Source organism: Aquila chrysaetos, chromosome 2, assembly GCF_900496995.4.
Source record: "Aquila chrysaetos chrysaetos chromosome 2, bAquChr1.4, whole genome shotgun sequence".
Classification (NCBI taxonomy): Eukaryota; Metazoa; Chordata; class Aves; order Accipitriformes; family Accipitridae; genus Aquila; species Aquila chrysaetos.
In genome coordinates, this window is record NC_044005.1 from 17,949,270 (window position 1) to 17,969,282 (window position 20,013).

General features: G+C 41.9%; 1 protein-coding gene across 2 annotated transcripts; it reads left to right on the plus strand.

The window, feature by feature from the left end:
- Window positions 1-3,732: 3,732 nt before the first annotated feature.
- On the plus strand, window positions 3,733-19,808 carry DDX24 (DEAD-box helicase 24). Of its 2 annotated transcripts, none has more exons than XM_030001386.2 (9): window positions 3,733-3,868; window positions 4,274-5,003; window positions 8,093-8,470; window positions 10,153-10,306; window positions 10,695-11,210; window positions 13,389-13,464; window positions 14,078-14,266; window positions 16,751-16,880; window positions 18,649-19,808. In XM_030001386.2, exons 2-9 carry the CDS (start codon window positions 4,280-4,282, stop codon window positions 18,882-18,884), a joined length of 2,403 nt encoding a protein of 800 aa, XP_029857246.1. In that variant the 5' UTR covers window positions 3,733-3,868; window positions 4,274-4,279; the 3' UTR covers window positions 18,885-19,808. The 2 variants fall into 2 exon arrangements, with proteins under 2 accessions (XP_029857246.1, XP_029857256.1); XM_030001396.2 differs by having other exon boundaries at window positions 3,741-3,868; window positions 4,262-5,003.
- Window positions 19,809-20,013: the final 205 nt, after the last annotated feature.

Consider the following 20,013-nt stretch of genomic DNA (forward strand, 5'->3'; position numbering starts at 1 on the left):
GAGCCCAAGAGAACCAAGATTTTACCTTCCCACTTCAGGACCAAGACGACAGGCCTCATCTGGCATGCCAGAAAAGACAGAAGAGAAAATTCTACGGCCTGCAAAACACAGGAGGCATCAAGTATCCCACAGTCCAGTGGCTGCAAGTTTTTCATGTGCAAAATGTACCATAAGTATTAATATAAATCACAGTATGGTGACATTCTTTTATTAGCAGTAGTGGCTATTAAAATCAGTAGTTAAGCAGATACTGATCTTCCTGCAAGAGACAAAGAAAAAAACAAGAGAGAAACTAAAGAATTTGATTACTAAGTGAAAACCTACATCAGTTGCTCACATGCAGATTCAACTGTTCTTTGCACTGAATTCAGCTACATGAATCCCAAAGTTAAAGGTGTGCATCAAAAAGATATCTGGCTTGACCTACCTTAGAAGAAGTCTTTTATATTTTACAAAACATCAAAATATTAATTGACAAAACATATAATATCTAATATATAATATTGCACACTAGGAATGAAACCCTAATCTCAGCTACTGATCTGCAGGACTGTAAGTTCACAGCTGGGAAGGGCAGAAGGATCTGTTGTCAGCTAAAGTTGTGTAATAAAGACATCAAACCCCTCAATTTCTCTTGGGTGCTCAAACATATTGGCTTAAATAATTTGGAAAGTATTGATAAAATAATCAAGTATGTGTGTACTCACGTGAGCTATGCAAGCATACAAATGGCATGACTCCTTAACTATTATTAATACATGTTATTATCTTCAATTCACAATTTCCTGATATTTAAATAACTGTTGATCTAAAGAAGTCGGGGCAGGGAGCAGTCTTCTGCTTTGTTTGTTGGCATTTTAACCAAGAGCTCACTTTGCACTGTCAATAATGGAACTGTACTTACCAAGAGTGCAACAGCTGACTCTCTGGTAGGACACAAATGCACACTTCTTGTTGACAAAGCCTTGTCACAACATACCAAAGCTGTGTCACTTTCAGGTTACAAACGCTCAGGAAGATTAATGTTACTCTAAAACTAAGCAAATGTTTAGTTCCCTTGGTTATCGCTTTTCAAAGCGACTCAGAAAATTAATGCCTCTTGTACAACCAGTTCACACCATGACAGTAAGAAGAGTTGCCACCTCTATGTAGGCAAGACCTTTCTGAACCTCCACACTCATTACAAATAGGCGTGTGCCTTCTTTTAAATAAAGATTTAGGGCTTGTAATTCAGTCTCTTAATATAGAGCTCAATACTGATCAAGAAGAAAAGTCAGCTGCATCCACAAATGGATTCTTGAGGAAAAAAAACAGAATACTCCCATGCCCTGTAAAAATATGTCCGTAAGTACATTAAAAAGCATAATTCAACATAATTTGGCAAGTCATTTCCATGTTAAATCTTTCTTTCAGGACAGAGCTGCAAACTCTGAAACCATGTAAGGCCAGATTAACGGCTAAGAACTCTCCTGTCCACATTGTTTTTTTTTTTACTCTTTATTTGGGACCAGCATTAAGTCAGCCACACCAGAATCAGTTTCTTTTGCTTCTGCAAATTTGCTTTTGCCAGTATTCAGTAAAATAAAAAGAAAGGGGGAAAATTGTAAAATAGCAAAATTGTCACTTATAAATTTGAATCTACACAACCTGGAAAGAAAGATACTTTTAATGAAGGAATGCATAAAGACTGCGAAGACCCCTCATTAAACTTGACCATGAAGATACAGTCACAGCTCCTATCAGTGAGCTAGCACTGTCAGTCTTCGCTATCTCCAGTTCAGTACTACATAAATATGGTTTACTGGTTGAAGTGTCAAAGCTACCGTATCAAATACTGCTCCCTGAACTCACTTTGGGACTCTCACTGATTTCAACTCATTTCTTACAGAACATGAGGACAAAGCATCAAATGCTCTTTAGCCTTGCTCACATTAGGACATGAATTGGAAGCAACTCCTCACGTTGTGCATTGGCAGATCATTAACGATGACTACCTGGAACTGAAACTGCCCTTGAAAACATTTAATATGCCTATTTTTGCCCTTGGCCTTAACACATTAAAAAAGAAAAAAAAAAAAAAAACCCAAAAAAACCTCGAAGAAAACAACCCTCCATTTTCCCATCTTCTTACAGAACCCAGAAGAACCTGCAGATACCACAGAAGAAATAATTGTAATTGTTGCTGTAATTGCACCTTAATCTATTTTCCTGGTCTCTATCACCTAGAAATCTCCTGGTTTTAACTCCCTTCCCCATGTCTCACAGCAAAAAAAGCTGTTCAAAGCATCTGCCAATCTTTTAGCAGAAATAAAAATCTTCCATTATCATAGTATATAATTTATGACGTTCTCTTCCTACACCAAGATCAAGCTGCAAAGTGTACTTGATCACACAGGAGGAAAAAAAATCATGCTGTGACCTCAGTGGTGTGCTTGCTTCTATAGCTATTTGCAACTTTTCTCCAAATTGCATTACTTTACCCACAATACTCTTCTAAACAGGGAATAATAAAAAACACGTTAACAAATAAGCAAGCGTGAATAACAAGTTTTTGATTGAATGAGCAACAGTGATGACATTCAATCTTAGATGCTAATTTTAGAGTTGAAATTTAAGCAGCCCTTTATGCCTTCTTTCTTGAATGAGATGTATTACGCACACACTAATGCACAAATGATCTCTGGAGATGTTGATTATATTCTGAAAGAAAACTTTCAGTTGCAGGAAGGTAAACAAATTTTCTTATTCCTTCTTTGGCACGGCTGCAGCAGTATGTCTAATGTACACTTCAGTATTATTTATGCAAACAGCACCATAGCTACTAATGTACTTGTGAAAGATAAAGGCAGTGCCTGACAAGAAAAAAGGGTTACGTCCTCTTCCATGCTGGTGAAGCAGGTGTCACGGTCAGCACTGTCAGTCCAAGGGGACTGCAAACCACAGCTATCCTGCCGTTTGCTTTGTTTAAAACGTAGGTTGCAGTAACAAGTGATGCTGACAGGAATGCTGGCAAGCAGATGTTACTCTCCAGTATCCTAAAAACTGGAAAGAAGAGGGAGTATCCTCATTCATGCACGTTAGTTGCTTGCATGTTAGAAAGCTTGTCTCCTTAAGCTCATGGTACAGCCAAATGTAGAGGGAGTCCAGAGCACCCTCAGGGGCCACGTTATAACACCTGAATTAAGGTCTTGCTGAGAACCTTCACCCTTGACCAGCACGCGTGCTTTACCCCTGGGAGAAACAGCGGACACCGGCGGCTACCCCGCACCTCTCAGCACGGCCCAGCCACCACCGCTCCCCCGCGCCCCGCACGCCCCCGGCCAGCCCTCTCGGTGAGGGACAAGCCGAGCCACCGTGCGGCCCGGGCGCCCCGCACCCCGCCTCGGCGGCGGCGTCCCCCGCCCCGGAGGAGCCCACCCTCCCCTCACAGCCGAGGCGCACCTGACGGGCGGCGCGGAAACCCGGCCGCTACCGCAGGCGCTTGCCCTCGACCCCCCCGCTCCGCAGGGCCCGCGGCCCGCGAAGAACGGACACCCCAGCGCCCTCCCGCCGGGCCGGGCCGGGCAACCGCCTCCCTCGGCGGGGGGCAGCGCCCCGCCCACCGCGGGGGTGCATGCGCACGCCACCTCCTCCCGCCGCCCCGGCACCGCCCCCTGGGGACGCGCTCGCGGGCGCCGCGGGCGCCACGCAGTGACGCCAGGCGGCAATGGCGGCGCCCGGCAGCGCACGCGGCGGGCGGCGGCGTTAGCGGCGGCGGCGGCGGCGTTAGCGGCGGCGGCGGCGGCTGCCGGGGGCGGGCAGAGCCCCGCGGTCGGGCAGAGCCCCGCGGCCGCTCTCCGTCCTCTCTGGCCTGGGGCTGCAGAGCGCGGTAAGCGCTGGGGTGGCGGGGCGGGCGGGGAGCCCTTCGCCCCGGGGCTGCGGGCCGGTGGGGCCCCTCGGGCCTCCCGCGGGTCCCGGCAGGTGCCCGGAGCTCCCGTGTGCCGCGCCGCCGGCGGGTGGTACCCGGGGTGGGCCGCGGCGGGAGCGCTTCGCGGCCTCCGGGGACTTACCTGGCGATTCTAGTTTTATCCCCGGAGCTGTTCCAGGAGCGAGGCTGTGGGCCCGGCCTGCTGTAGTTGCGCTTAGCGGCCGTTTGTGTTAATACGCTTTCCGAACAAAAGTAAAAGGCTTGTGTCCTGCGTTCCCGTTTGTTTGACTATCATCAATGTAATCCTCATCCTTTTGATCTGATGGCCTGTTGTCCGTCCCCCCCCCCCCCCAATTTCTTTTTTAGGTTAAAATGAAGACCAAAAAAGGAGGGAGATTTAAATCTTCCTTTAAGTTGAAACAGAAAGGCATTGAAGTAATAGGAAAATGGAAAACTGTGCAGATCGACCCCAATCTATTTGCTGATGAGGAGTTTAGAGATATAGTATGCTTGGAGGAACTTACAGAATACAAACTGGTAAGTTCTTCGAAAGTGGGGAAAGCGAAAGAGAGGAAGAGAAAGGCTGAGAGTGTTTCAGAAGAATGCAATGAGGAGGATGAAGGACCTGTCGCCCCTCCCAAAAAGAAGAAGAAAAACAAAGATTTGAGAAGCAAAACGGATAAAAGTGACGATCCTAACGCAGCAGAAATTGATGTGCCAGTTCATAAAGGGGCAAAGTGTAACGACATAATAGAAGCAACGAATTGTGAGGACCGTAGACATGTGGCTGAGAGCACTTTAAGCACAAAAGATGCTCCAAAGAAAAAGAAAAAGAAGGTAGCTAAAAATAAGGTTTCTCAGGAAGCTCTTCCGTCAGTACCTACTTCTAAAAAAGTTAAAAACTGGACAACAGAAGTTTTATCTGCATCAACTGATCACAAAGCTGATGTGTCTGCATGGAAAGACCTGTTTGTACCTGAACCAGTGTTGCGGGCCTTGAGCTACCTGGGGTTTAGTGCTCCTACTCCTATTCAAGCCTTAGCCTTGCCTTCTGCCATCCGGGATAATATGGATGTTCTTGGTGCTGCAGAAACAGGTACAAATCTGTTAAACTGGTTGTATATGCTGGGAACTTCCCATCTCCCCTCTTTAAATGCAGCTCATAGTTACAAGTTTTTATATGTGGCGGAAGAAGCATTTATATGTAGAAGAGCTTGTATCTTCTGCATATCCAATATATTAGTAATGACTCATTGTGTGAAGTATTAAAATTTTGTAACTTGGAAACACAGGACATTCCATCTTTACAAAGTACAGTGTGCAAACCTTTGAAGTCTCAATGAGTTTTTATGCTTTTGACAGAAGTCTCTTTTTCTGTTGTTTCTCAAATTATTTCCTATTTTGGGAACTGTAAGGGGATATGCTGTGAAGGGCAGAATTAATGAAACAAACAGGGTCATTCTTCCAACAGCTTAACTTCTGTGGATGTCCCTGTGCCAAGGCAAAGCAGAGAACTAGGTTCCTCTGAAGATGATTCAGTATTAGCTTCGAGTGGTAAATAAATACTACGCACAGTGTTAGGCATGAATATGACCTAGGCCTTTATCGTAGCAAAACTGGCCCACCCTGTGCTCTGTCTCTGGGCTTGGCCTGTACATTGTCACCAGTCCTTCTCACTCCTTGTACTTGAAGTGAGTATTACATTGATCAAGTGATCACTTGAGAGGGTACTGTCTCTTGTCCAGCTTGTGATCAGCTCATGCCTCTGTCCTTGAGCATTGCTAGCCTTCATGAAATCTGTTATAGCTCCTTTTTTACTTAATGCTCTGAAGTCTCAAAGCATTACATTTCCTCTAAGTTTTTTTGCTGCTTATACCTCTGAAGTTTTTTTTCTTTAGCAGTGCAACATTTTTTTTCCCAAAAAACCTAAAAATAGGAAGCACAATTGGAAGCTGCCTTGGTTTAAAGGCTTCCTTTGCATTCTTTTAATCTGTTCCAGTTGCCTTATCTCACTGCTTGTCTTGTAAAGCCGTTTACTGCTCTCGAGCATGAAGGTATAGTAACTAATAAGATACGCAGTCATTTGCATTTTTATTTTAATTAGAAGCTAGGCTGGAGCTATTAGCTTTAATAAGATTAGAAAGCCCTGCAGGGTGTGTTTTTGAAAATGGAACTGAAAATTTAAATGGTGGGTTTGTGCTGCAAAAAAGTGCCATTTTGGCAGTGCTGGAAAGCAAGTCCCTCTCTAGCTGCAGAATGGAAAGCACAGTTGGTGGCAGGTAGTGTTGTTGCTCTCTAATTTTGCCTAACCCTGAGGTAGTAGGACTGTTTTTTGCTCATTTATATTTTTTTCTTTCGTGAGAGAAAGCCAGGTTCTCTCCAGAGAGCCCAGTGGGTCATGGGTGTTCCTGTAGAAACTTGAGAGAAGATGTGGATGATTGTCTGTTAGGAAGCGCTGCAGCTGGGAGAGGCTGAAATTCTCCAGTTCTTTTTTCTACATCCTACAACTTCCCTTAGCATTGGGCCTGAGGGAGGAAGGTGACAGGTGAAATAACTATTCATCTTCCCTTTTTGGTAGCAACATAGGGGAGAATGGCAAGATTTTGATAGGGCACTAGATCACTGTGGAGATGCAGGGAATGTTAAGGCTTGCTTTTGCAGTGGATCCAACCAGTTCAGTTCGTTACCATGTAGCAATAGTGAAGTTTTTGGTTGAGGAACCAAGTTTTATCTCTGTAAAATCTTACAATCTGAAACCATTTAAAAGAGTGTGAATTAGCTTGAGCTGTTAGTTTGAGCTGTAGTATGTGGGGGTACCAAGATATACTTTGCAGGCCTGGCTATGGTATGTGATCTGTGTGTTGGGAAGATAACATGCCCTGTGAGGCGATTATTTATTTCATTTGTGGGTGAATCTAGTGCTTGCAGAATAGTCCTGATTATCACAGCCATAATCTAGCTGGGTGCAGTACTGACATTTGCACCAGCCAATTTGCATTACATTTAATTCAAGATGAGCAGTGTTCTTCACCTTAAAAACAGATGTTCTGGTAATACAGAATCTTATTGTATAAGTGCTCTCCAAATCCAGATTATAAACATTTTCTGCTTCAAGTGCAGAAGTCATAAGAGACCTCCTAGACATGCAGAAACGTGGGGAAGTGGATATGATGAGACTTTGCAGCAGTATTGGTCAGGTTAATGATACTGGGCTTAGCTGTTTATTAACTAATATTAAGGTTCTCCACTAAATAGGCAAAATTCTGTGTTGCTGAATTTGGCAAACCATTGTGGGTTTGTGATAGGGACAAATGGTGCTCAAGGAATTGAGATGAGATTTCCAGAGGACAGTTTCCCAGGAGTGGCCTATTACAGGAATGGTGTGATAGTGTCTTGTGCTCTGGATGCTGCTTTTGTGACCAATGAACTGATATTTATGAGAACCTTAACTGGGGTGGATGTGCTACCAGGCTTCTCCTAACATCTTTATTAGTGACAGATAGTTCAGAAGGGAATATGTGGCAGGGATGTGACTTGTAGTTTGGTACAGTGAACCCCTGAAAATAAAGTCAGGGGAGCAGTTTTGTATTTGACAACCCCCTTCTCTCCAAAGTGGTTTATCTGTTTTAGATCAGATTTATGTGTTTTTATTATAAAAATGTGAGCTGGTGATAGATCAGGAAATTAGATGGTGGAGTATTTCAAAATACAGTTTCTTAGAAAGTTGTAAACACAGTACTGTAAATTGAAGATGGAAGCGAAGCCTTCAAGTACATTCCAGTTTGTCCTTGGCCTCATTTGCTATTCCTTTATTTGGAGAGCATTGATCAGAACTGTCAATTAGGGCATGGTATTCTCCTTACGGGCATATAGTTCTTTAAAATTATCTTGGCTGCAACTGCAGCTTTTAAAAAACACTTTCAGAACAAATGAATCTGCCTGACCTGCTAGAGATTGGAAAAATACCTGTTCCCCAGGAAGTATGCTGTTGGTGATCTCAAGGAGATGTATAAAGGGAACAGGAGAAAAGATGCTATTGCTGCAAGTTTCTGGTCTTCTAAAGATAAAGAGTTTGTGTCTGTTACAACTGTATGTTTTAAGAACAGTGTGTGATTGGCTGTTGCTTTTCTCATCTTTTCAAATAAATGATTTGTCAGTCTGTATTATTCTTGTTTGTTTTTTTAGGAAGCGGCAAAACGCTTGCATTTGCAATTCCAATGATTCACTCTGTGCTGCAGTGGCAAAAATCAAATAGCTCAACAACCAGAAATGACAGTGCTTCTAAAGAGTCCCATCAGCATCATGATGAAACAAGATGGGAAAATGAGGGTGAAGCAGAAAAACTAACCCATCAGCAGGTTGAAGATAGCGGAGATGAAGACGATGCATCTTTCACAACAGGCTGTGTGAAGGTGCTGGAAAATTTTGAATTTGATTCTGGTGACAAGACACATACTGTTGGCTCCCATAAAAAGAGACCTCTTTTAGGACTGGTCCTTACTCCCACAAGAGAATTAGCTGTACAAGTAAAACACCACATTGATGCAGCTGCAAAGTTTACAGGTATGTAGACCCCATGGGTCATGTTCCAGATTACGCTGGGTTTGGATCTCGGCATTGGTGTTGAGCCAGAATGTGTGCCACAGTTTCTTTTGCATCATAAAATTGGGGTGGCTTTTGAAGGGTTAGGGTTCATAGTCACTACTATTTGAGAAATGCATAGAGATTCTTCAATGAGACGCATGTGGAAGTAAATGGTTAATGTGAGATATTTTGCTTTAAAATGTTTCTTCTTTCAAATAGCTATTGACTCATGCTTTAGTAACACAGAATCAGTGCTAGATACCCAGCCACAGCTAACTTTGTCCTGGTTTTGGATAATGTAGGTTATATATAAAAAATAATTTCATTATATATATATATAATTTTTTTAAACATATGTCTCATGATTTCTTTTTTGACATATATATCAATCTATATAGATAATAGATAGATATATGTACCATTTTGATCTATCTATCAAAAAAAGAAATTATGGCCATAAATTTTAAGAGTAGAAGGCATTGCTGGATTGTCTGACTTACCTTCTGCAGCAGTCCGGCCACAGCATATTGCTGGGTAACATGCCTGATGAAAGCAATTTCATCCTGTTCCTTTCTCTTCCAAATCAGAGGTCAGCACATCTGTTAAGTGAATGAGCGAGGATGTGAAGCTGTTCAAGATGGGGAGAATTGGGAAACAACTCTTCACTTCTCCAATAGCAGTAATTGTTTATTTATTGAAGAGGATATGTAGTGCAGTGAACTGCTTTCAAGCACGTCTTCCTTTGGTGTCTACGTCCTGCTGTGCTCATCAGTCAACAGCTGATTACAAGGCTAATTTTAACTCCTAGCCTGAAATAATCAATTTATGTCTGTACAGTTCTGATAGGAGCAGTGCTATTTGTGTGTAAAAATCTGCTCCCCAAGTGATGCATAGTTGCTGCAGCAGGAGACAAAATGTTATGATATAGGTTTTCTTTATTGTCTCAAAGTGACTTTGAAAAAAATCCTCACCTGGAAGTAGTAGAAGAATTCACAAGTAGTAGGGAAGAGAGATCAGTGGTAGATGGATACTGGAGGTATCTTGCACAGTAGCATTGAGTTTGTCATGGGCCAGTGTATTCTCTGAAGTAAGGTGAAATAAGCCATCTGTGGAGTCTGTGCTTCCAAAGTTAAACTCCTTCTAGTACGTGAGCAAATTGCTTAAAGCTAACTTAGGATCTGCGCTACTGTGCAGTCCAGAGAATCATTAATTGGGCAGGAGCATTCTTGTTAGGATTATTCCATAGCAAATAAGCAGTCATTAGCAAGATAAGCATTTCTGAGTCTTATTCTTGGAGGGGCCTGCTGGTTATTCATAACAGGAACATGTTTGTTCATGCAGATAAAATTGACAGAACATGAGATTCTGAAGTATGGGTAAACAAAGCTAACAGCTATGGTGGACTTACATGATTCATCCTGCTATTGGAAGACAGGTGCCCTAAAAGAAAGACTATTTTTGGCATCCAACTATAATGAGGATTTTTCTGTAAAATTGAGGGCATTGCTGAGTGTTCAGTGTTACCTAAAACCCCCGAAGTTTCGTGGTCAAAATGCTTGCTGAAAGTTGCGGTACAGACTTTTTAAGATACTTGAGTGGATGTATATAAAGACATTCACTGATAAATTCATGAGATAAAAAATATTATTTATATGTTCTAGGCATTAAGACTGCAATTCTAGTTGGAGGCATGGCTGCACAGAAGCAAGAACGTGTACTGAATCGAAAGCCAGAAATTGTAATTGCAACCCCAGGCCGTCTGTGGGAGTTAGTAAAAGAGAGACACCCACATCTTTCAAATCTTCGGCAACTCAGGTAAAGGTGCCTTTTAGACTAACTGCTGGGTACTGAACTGGGCATCACTGCATACTGATTATGTTTACTAACTGATTAAAAAATTTAGACTACATAAGAGTACTTATTTCTTTGCCAGAGTGTTTTGTTGAAATGCACAGTAGTTATATAGATGGAGGGAAATGTCAACTAAAGCCAGTAGCAAGAACCTCATTTTTCCTTTAGAAACCTGATTTTTCAAAAAGAAATGTGGAAGGCTGCTGTAGTTACCCCGGCATACCTGGTGTTCCTTTGGGTTTGACATGCTGAACTTCCCATATGTGTTTAGCAGGAAGAGTTCTATAGAAGTGTATCAGATTTGTATTTATCTGCACAAGTGTATTTTTACTGTGTGTTTCCTATTTGACAGGTGCCTTGTGATTGATGAAGCGGACCGAATGGTTGAGAAAGGTCACTTCTTAGAGCTGTCTCAGCTGCTGGAAATCTTAAATGATTCACAGTATAACCCTCAACGACAGACTTTTGTTTTTTCTGCCACTTTGACTTTAGTCCATCAGACTCCCACAAGAGTTTTACAGAAAAAGAATGCTAGAAAGATGGACAAGAAGACCAAACTAGAATTGTTAATGGAAAAAGTAGGAATAAAGGGCAAACCCAAAATAATAGACTTAACAAGGAAAGAGGCTACTGTTGAGACTCTGACAGAAACCAGAATCCACTGTAATACAAACGAGAAGGACTATTATCTCTATTACTTTCTTCTCCAGTATCCAGGAAGAACCATGGTCTTTGCAAACAGCATAGACTGTGTAAAACGCCTCAGTTCTCTCCTCACAATCTTAAATTGTGATCCTCTTCCTTTGCATGCCAACATGCACCAAAAGCAAAGGCTGAAAAACCTGGAAAGGTTTGCTGAGCGAGAGAGGTGAGTTGTTTTTCTGCTTTCTAGTAGAGAAAAAAAGAAATCATGTAAAGGATAGTGGGGAGAGGAAACAGCTCTGTTAGAGTAGGAGCAGGTTGGGGGAGTTAGCTGGGGATGCGAGTCCCCCATTTGTGAGCCCAGGTTATTAATGATTAAGGATGAGGTTTCACAGGATGGTTGAGGTGATGAACTGGAGCAAGTTCAGTGGAAGGCCACCAAGATGGTCAATAAGCACTGCCTCTGCAAGGGGGGAGGCTGAGGGCACTGGGTTTGTATGACCTGGGAAAAAGACTTTGTGGGGACCTAATGGCAGCCCTCCAATATCTTAAAAGAAGGTTATGAAGAAGATGAAGCCAGGCTCTTTACAGTGGTGCATGTTAGGAGGATGAGGCATAATGGGTACAAGTTGAAACGAGAGGTTCAGGCTGGATATAAGAACGAGCTTTTTGTCTGTGAGGACAGTCAGGAATTGGATGAGGCTGCTCATTCTTGGAGGTTTTCAAGGCTCAGTTGGATAAAGCCCTGAGCAACCTGATCCAACCTTATAGCTCATCCTGCTTTGAGGAGGAGGTTGGACTAGAGATCTCCTGAGGTCCCTTGGAGCCTGAATTATCCTGTGGTCTGGCAGCTCCTTGCTGCTGAAGGAGCTGTCGCTTGCCCTGTTTTTACCCGTATGCTTTTGTAACCATCCTGCACACTTCTCTGCCCCTGTGCCCTGGCTCTGCAGCTCATTTGATCCTTCTGCAAGTTGTTTCATCTCACTAAGCTATCAGAAAACTAACTACTTGTTGCTGGGTTAGGGTTTTGCAGGTTTAGCTACATGAATTAGCTTCACGAGGGTCAAGGTATCTTAGAGCAATGTAAGAGAAGGGGCAGTTGTGCCTTTCAGCAGCAGTGGGCAGTCAGGTTTACCCAGGCCTGTCCTGCCATTTTAAGAATTACTGTTTCCTGCTGGCTTTGGGATGGCCTTTAGGAGGAGGTTGGTGGTCACAGTACTTTCATAATCCAGAAGCCTCACATTTTAGTCCTGCTGTGAAGTGCTGTGTGCTGTCTGACTGTGTGGGAATTTGTACCTGGGTAATAGATTCAGGCAGGGAGAACAGAGGTTGAATTGCCATGATGGATCTACAGTATCCCTTGGCAAAATGTAGTATCGATAGCATTGGCCTAGGCCAGATGGGGCATTTTCAGAGACTGCAGATTTTTCAAGGCAAGAAGAAATCTAATGAGACTATCTATCACAGCTTCCTGCAGATTGCAAGCCATAGAATTTTCTCTGTTTGTTTCTGCTTTGAACTTTGTAGCAATAGAGTATGCAGTCAAATGCCATAAAATCTTAACAAATAAGTTCCTGTTACCTACAAGTAACTTGTTTCAGTTGCTGGGAGATTTTTTTTAAATTAGTTGTTCCATACCCTAGGGACACTTTCGTCTCTGTAGTAGACTGTTTATGTAAAAGAATGCCTTTTTGAGTAGTTCTTCATTTCTAGGGGTAAGGAGAAATACTAATTGTGAGAACAGAATCCTGCCCCCCCTCCGTCCCATTATATTTCTAGCTTTTAGTTTACAGAGAGAACTTACTTGAGAGCAACTTGGTAGAAAGTATTTCAGCCCCAAAAAGCTGTTAGTTAAATCTATAATGTTAATAATGTGATTTTTTTTCAACTGGTGAAACTTGTAATAACCTGTCTGTCCTGCCAAAAGATCGACTGTGGTGTTAGTGGTATGGTCATATCAAGCTAAAGATATTTTTAAACCCAGTCTGGACAGAGCACTGAAAAATGTAGTGAAGGGGAGCATTCCCTACTTCCAAGTGGTTGGATTAGGACATTGCATAGCGATTTGCGCTAGTGTTCCTGTGAATTGGGAGAGAATAAAAGTGTAGGAAAATGGGATCCAGCAAGGTAGTGAATTTCTTCATTGGAAGCAGAATAGATCTGCTGAAGATAACGTGCATTTTTTTCTCTTACTTTAAGAATTGCTGTTTGAAGACTGCCTCTGATGTACTATTGGGTATCATTTTCTGTAAGGGCAAACAAGTACCATATTTCCAGCAGGTGATACAGTACAAATCTGTTTCTTAAATTGCTGTGGTAGAATTCTAGGTCACTGTATTTTATGTTCCTTGGCAGATTGTTTACTCTTCAATTTTATGTTTATTAAGTATTATCACTTTCTCAGCTGTGTCCTCCTGACAACAGATGTTGCAGCTCGTGGTCTTGATATTCCCAACGTGCAGCATGTCATTCACTACCAGGTTAAATATTTTTATTATTTTTGCTTTTACTATTTTGGTTTTAAAATAAGCTTTTTCTGATCCAAACCCTGAACACTATAAAGCTGTGATTCTCAGTCGTGTGTATAATATAGTCCCAAGTATAGAGATTTATTTAATCATTATTAATTTGACTGTTCTTAGCACTTTATACTTAAGGATCTCACTGCTGCAGGGACTGACTGTGGTAGGTAGCACTTCATGAACATGTGATTGTATATGAGAAATGACATAACAGATATGATTCTAATTGCTTTTTGCCTAACTTTGATATCCAAAGGTGTCAAATGACTCAGCCCTATAATTCTTCTCTGAGGACACATACAATTTTTTCCTGCTTTGCAAACGAAATGACAGAGGGTCAGAAGTTAGGAGAGACTCACAAAAGATTATGCAAGGAAGAATACTTGCATAAGTAAGCAGAGAACAAAAAGTGTCTCCAGACATCATCTTTTACTTTACCTTCAGCTGTGTTACATGCAGTGTACCATGTGTATATAAAAACCAATATTCTCTGGCATCCTCTTGGCCAAAGCATGGTGGGCTGCTGCTAGCTTTCCATGGCCAGCTTCATGGTTTTTCTGAATATTTGCAGGTCCCTCGTACTTCTGAGTTGTACGTACACAGAAGCGGCAGAACAGCCCGAGCTGCCAATGAAGGCCTTAGCCTATTGCTGATCGGCCCTGATGACTTGATCAATTTTAGGAAAATTTATAAAACACTGGAGAAGAGTGAAGAGCTGCCATTTTTCCCAGTTGAAACCAAGTGCATGACTTGTGTCAAGGTAAAGAAACAACAATCTCTTTGCAGCCTGAGTAGGTGCTTGCTTACTTATATTACTGCATTGCCCATCATGTTCTTTCCAGGTTTCAGATGAAATTCGCCCTTCAGGACCTGGATTTGAAAATGAAAGTTAATCACACTTTATCTTTTTTTTTTTAAGCAATATTTGTGATTTCTCCTCAATAACTGGCCCAAGAAAGGTGTTCAAACATAAACATCAGTTATGTTTTTCTTGCATGTTGCTATGTAGAGCTTCTCCTGACTAGATTGCCAAAAACAGTACAGGGAAGCTAGTATGTTTTATGGCTGGGGAGCAGGGATGACTCTGTTAAGTATGTTGTTGAAAGCCTCTTGTGTTAGGAACAGACTAGAGAACAGTAGCAGGTGCAGGGATCTGTAGTGGTCTTCATCTGCCTCTTCTCAGCTGAAGTAGTGAGTTGTCTGCTTTTCTAAAAGTTCCTATACTGTGAGGCCACAGCACCACTGAACCCTGTCAGACCAGATATGTTTCCTTTTTCTAGGTTGTTGCCCATTTTAAGGAGAATTGAGTCATCCACTAACTCATAAGATTAGACAACGGTTAGGATTTACAAAATATATTTTAGAAAGCATCTAGTCACTGCATATTTTCTGCTTCTCAAATAAGAGGCCATTTCATGTCTCAGCATTCTCTTAACAGTTTGGGTGACATCAGCCATGTACAAATGGGGCATATTTAAATACTGCATTTGACAGGAATCCAGCTGGGGTTGGAGCGTCTGAATATTGCACGGTCATTGAGAACAGGGGAAACATGTAAGCAGTCAGATAATGCAACAGATATCTTCCTTATGGTATTTGGCTCATGTTTATACAGTTGGCATGGACTGAGCCCAGGGTCTACCCCAGTGGCGACAGCGGTGTCCTCACCTTGGGAATAACGTCAGCAAGTTTCAAAGCCCAGGCTTGCTGCAAATGGGGTATTTTGCATGAATCTTTCAGGAGGTGCAGCTTTCTGAAAGAGGAAGAAAGTGGAAGAACTGCTTCCACAAACTCATTGTTCTCCTCTTGGTAGTAACAAAGACAATTTGATTATTTTTTTTTCCCATCTCCCCCCCCCCCAATCCCCCTCCACCCACCAAATGTTTCTGGTTACTGGAAGAAATCTGTTGTTTTCAGAGTGTTTCTTCAGAGGTCCCTTCTGTGTTTCTTGATGAGTAGTTCTTGGCTCTTATCATGCTCTGTCAATTAATGGGCAAATAAATATTGTGTCCACACTTAAATTTTCCTGCCACCATCTCATGATCTTCTCTCCTATCTGTAATAGTGCTCCTCTCCCCAGAAAAGATGTCTTTAATTCCAATTACAGGCCTCCGGCCTCCTAGGCCCTTCATATGGTCAGGTCTCATTTACTCTTTGCCCTGGGTTTAATCACAAAGCCATTGTAGTTGGGACTAATAGTGCTGCTAATTCTTTACGTCTGTCGCTTTGGCATGCTCCATCCCTGGTTCTGCATGCCTTCATTCAAGTTCAGGAAAAGTCTGAAGGGATTTCACACTTGAGAGGAATAGAATTGGTGAACCAGAGTAGAGGAGAGACCAGAAGAGGAGTCAAGTTTTACAAGGATGGAAAAACTATTTAAAATTTCTTGTAATGATCTAAGAAGTGACTGACTTGTTTTATTAGTCAACTGCACGTTTAATTTCCTCTCTCTCTCTGTGTTAATTATCCTGGCAGTTCTGGCTGGTGGTGTTACTGTGTAGCACCAGACTACTCACTTGGAGTGGTAAGGGTGTCCGGCACAGAGTTTGTTTTGTGCAACCGCAGGCACATTCCCAACAGCAGAACTTGCTGCTGGGTTGATTATCATTTACTCTCAGTGCAGATTTTCTTTCCATAATGACTTAGTTATTTAAGACAGCTTGGCCCAGCTGGAAGGCTGCAGGTCACGTTAGGTTTGCTGGACATCTTTGTTCCGCCTGTGTGCAGCTGAGAAGGACAGGACATTTTGTCCTGTGCCTAAACAAGATGCAGCTGCATTTCTGAAAACATGAGTAGGTCTTTCCTTCCGTATGGCCTGCAGGAGCTTACTTCAGAGTGGGATGAAGCTAGGGGCTGCCCCGTATTGCTGAGACTAGTAACTTTAATATCCAGCTGTATTATATAAATATGTAACTTGGAAATGATTGGTATTTGAATCATGATTTGTCCTTGATGTCTCTGAAGTATTTGTAATGATCCATTTAAAGAATGAGGAGTTAACGTTCAGGCATGTTTAGTAGTTGAGATGTTTTAGAAGTCAGATTCTATCGTGGAACTGAAGAAGGAAAACACTTCAGCAATGATGACATGTCTTTATTACATGGGGCATCTGCTGGGACACCAGAAGTGAACAAAAGCGTCTGCACCTCAGTTGCATTATAATGCATGCTCTCAAACACTGATTCTGCTAAAGTGCCCCACATTTAAACCTGATCATAATGTCTAAAATGTACTGTTGTTGCAGGAGCGGGTGAATTTGGCACGGCAGATTGAGAAGGCAGAATTTTTCAACAGTCGGGCCAAGCAGCACAACTCCTGGCTCCAGCAAGCTGCAGAGGCTCTTGAGATTGATCTTGATGATGACATGTTTATGGGCAAGTAGAAATGCTTGTTTATGGGTATGCTCAATCGGTCTTATAGCACTCATGTCCAGAAGAAGCCCCACCATGGCACAGAAGCTCTTAAAACCTGCAGAGCAGAAGGGGAAGGAAAGGAGTATCATAACTTATTACATGGTGTTGCTGGTGTTTTCAGGATGGTTGTGCAGTAGATAGTGCTGGAGCTGAGGAAGTGAGATGTGACAGTTCTGGCAAGTCGCAGACGAGTCCACATGTTGTAGGACAAGAACAATTTAGCTTCTGGCAAACATTCTAGGGTAATCTAGCAGCCCAGTATGTCCTGCTTGAGTCTTGTCCCTTCTGTGTCAAAAGAAAAAGCTGTTTCTCTACTATTGCTTATCTCTCCCACCTCCCTATAGTCAAGCAGCAGGACAGGAGCCTGACAGCTCTGTGTAGGAACACCCAGGAAGCACTAGCAAACACCAGAAATTATGTGAGCCTTGTGTAGGTTAAGTTGCATGGGCTAAACGGCCAATACTTCTATTCATAAGTTGCAGAGGCTTTTGGTGGTGTGTTAGAAGTAAATAATTTCTTATATTTTGAAAATTAAATGTTCTGCAGGCTGTGCCTGAGAGAATGTGTAGGGCTGTGCAACTACAGGTGCCTGTTAGTTCAATGCCATGAAGTTTTGCAATGCTCAGATGCACTGTAAAATGCCACATTGTGTTCAAATGTTAGGAGCTGAAGGTATAATTTCCTGCCAGTTCTTTGAAGGCATGCTAAATAGGGGTGCTGCCTGGGTCATTTCAGCTTAAGCTGTTTCTAACCTGTTAGCTGCTAAATATGCAGATACCTTAATTTTGAAGCATGTTCAGATTAATTTTTTTCTTTCCTTTATTCATGACTGGAATAGCTTGTTCTCAACCACTTTGCAAGCAAGCACTAATCGTCCCTGTCCAAACTGTTCAGGAGTGCTCTCAGATAATTAGCACTCTGCTGTCTTGTTTTGATATAATCCGAGTATGCTGTGTTTTGAAATGAGTTTCAAAACAGCACATCCAGTCCAAGTAAGTTGTGGCTCTCAAGTGAAGCACTTTGTAATTGCCACACAGAATCTTGCCAGATTCATGCTTTAAAATTACTCAGTCTCCAATTCTTCCATAGCTTGTTGGAAATCTCAGTCATTCCTCCCATAAATGAAATGCCTCTTACACTGTTACAAAGGATTTAGTAATGTCCTTTCAATTTACATTACAGCAACCCTGGTTTCATTTATTCTCTCCAGTTCAGGCCTCTGACCATATTAACTATCTCCAGTCTTTTCTATGCCCTTCTTTCTCCTATGTTATTAAATCTGAGGACCTTATTGGTTTTTTTGTGTAAGGAGGAAAGGGTTTCCTGTTTTACAGGTGCTGAAATGAGGCATGCATAAAGTAACAAAATACACAGAAGAGGCTTCTGCCTGAGCTAGAAGCCCTGGGTTAATACTTTATCTTCTGGGCCCCCTTTTCTTTTGTTCCCGAGTCTGTTCTGGGTTGAGAGCCAACTGAATGATTTAGCAAAATGATACCTGGTGCGTAGTTACTCAGTAGTCAGGATTCTTGATCTTGTTACCTTGTGGACAGCCTGGGTGATCTGAAAGTGTCACAGATGACTGGAAGACTGTATGGGAGTTGAGTGACCTTGTTAGAGAGAGAAGGATGAGATTAGCATCTGCCCCTAGCACAAGAAAAGCCTGGTGAAAGAGGCCAATGCAAGTTCTTCTCTTGTTGTAACATTCTGTATCTTTGATTTCTTCCCCAAGGAAGAAAAGCTAGTGAGCAAGAAGAAAGCCAGAAGCAAAAGATGCTGAAGGGGATGAAAAAGCAACTAAAACATATGTTATCCCAGCCACTGTTTAAAGTCCTTATGAAAACCAAATACCCAACACAGTCTGGAAAACTACTGCTGCCTCAGACATCAGTGGCTATTTCAGAATCTGCTCTGGGTACCGTGTCCAAACAACAAGCAAAGAAGAAGAAATCAATAAAATTAAATTAGATAACTGAGCAAGATCACTCAGTGTGATGGAAGCAAAGACAATTCTTATCAGAGCTGTCAGTGCTTATGGAGGAACTCAGCTAGAAGACACATATTATTAGAGGATGTTGCCTGTGTCTTGGTTGTGCAGGCACAAAGCAAAATGTTGATTTAAAGGGCTCTGTTAACGTGCGGTTAGTTACTGTTGAATCTTGTCTTGGATCTTGTTTTCTTAGATTCTTACTTATTTTTTCGTAGTCTCTGTATTAATAGAAGTTAATTAGTTTTGAAATAGTTCTGTTTATTACTCCTTTTTGTGAAATGGGTAAAAGTTACTGGGTAAAATTCACTGTGGGCATACTCTAATGATAAAATTTGATTTGAATTTTAATGTCCTTAAAGGAAAGGGGAAGGTAGGCTGTATACAGTCCGAGTACAATCCGAGATGGTGGTAATGGGAGGTTTGGCTTTTACTGCAGCCAGTTCAGTGAGAAAAGCAGCAAATACAGGTAATGTTACCAGCAGGTCTACAATTCTGGTTATGGAAATCTCTCCCAATTTTCTTTCTCCTCTGATAATATTTCTCTGTTCTGTTCTCCACTGGGTCTAATTCCCTTAGTCCTGTGTTAATATGTTTTAGAATGGGCAAAAAAAGTTAAGGTGGCAATGGGTCAGGACTGACCTTGGGAGATGTGTAGAGTTTTGAAGGAATAAGTGTTGCTACTCATTGTTTTATTAATTAATATTTGGAGTAAAGTCTGTATTTGAAAAAATGTAAGGTGATGATGTTGTGAAATGTCACTTTTGAAGAGTGCTTCATGATAATTATGCTTTTAAATCATTTTAATCTGACCTGGGCAAATAATTTTTAAAACTATTTTTAAAAATATGTCAGAAAAATATATTTTGAATCTTTGTTAAATTATATCTGCTATAAAACCCAAAGCCTGTGTCTGTTTTCAATCACTTGGGATTTCTAAATTCCTCATGCCTGCTAAGCACAAAGCACATCAGCTAAGGAGATGGGAAAAGCACCCAAAAGGTAAGACATAGCAGTGGGATCTCTATTGGTGGGAGCACAGGGAACCTTCACCTGCCAGCTCTAGATTGGGCTGAGGGTTTTTTTTTCTCATACAGTATAGAAGCAGTG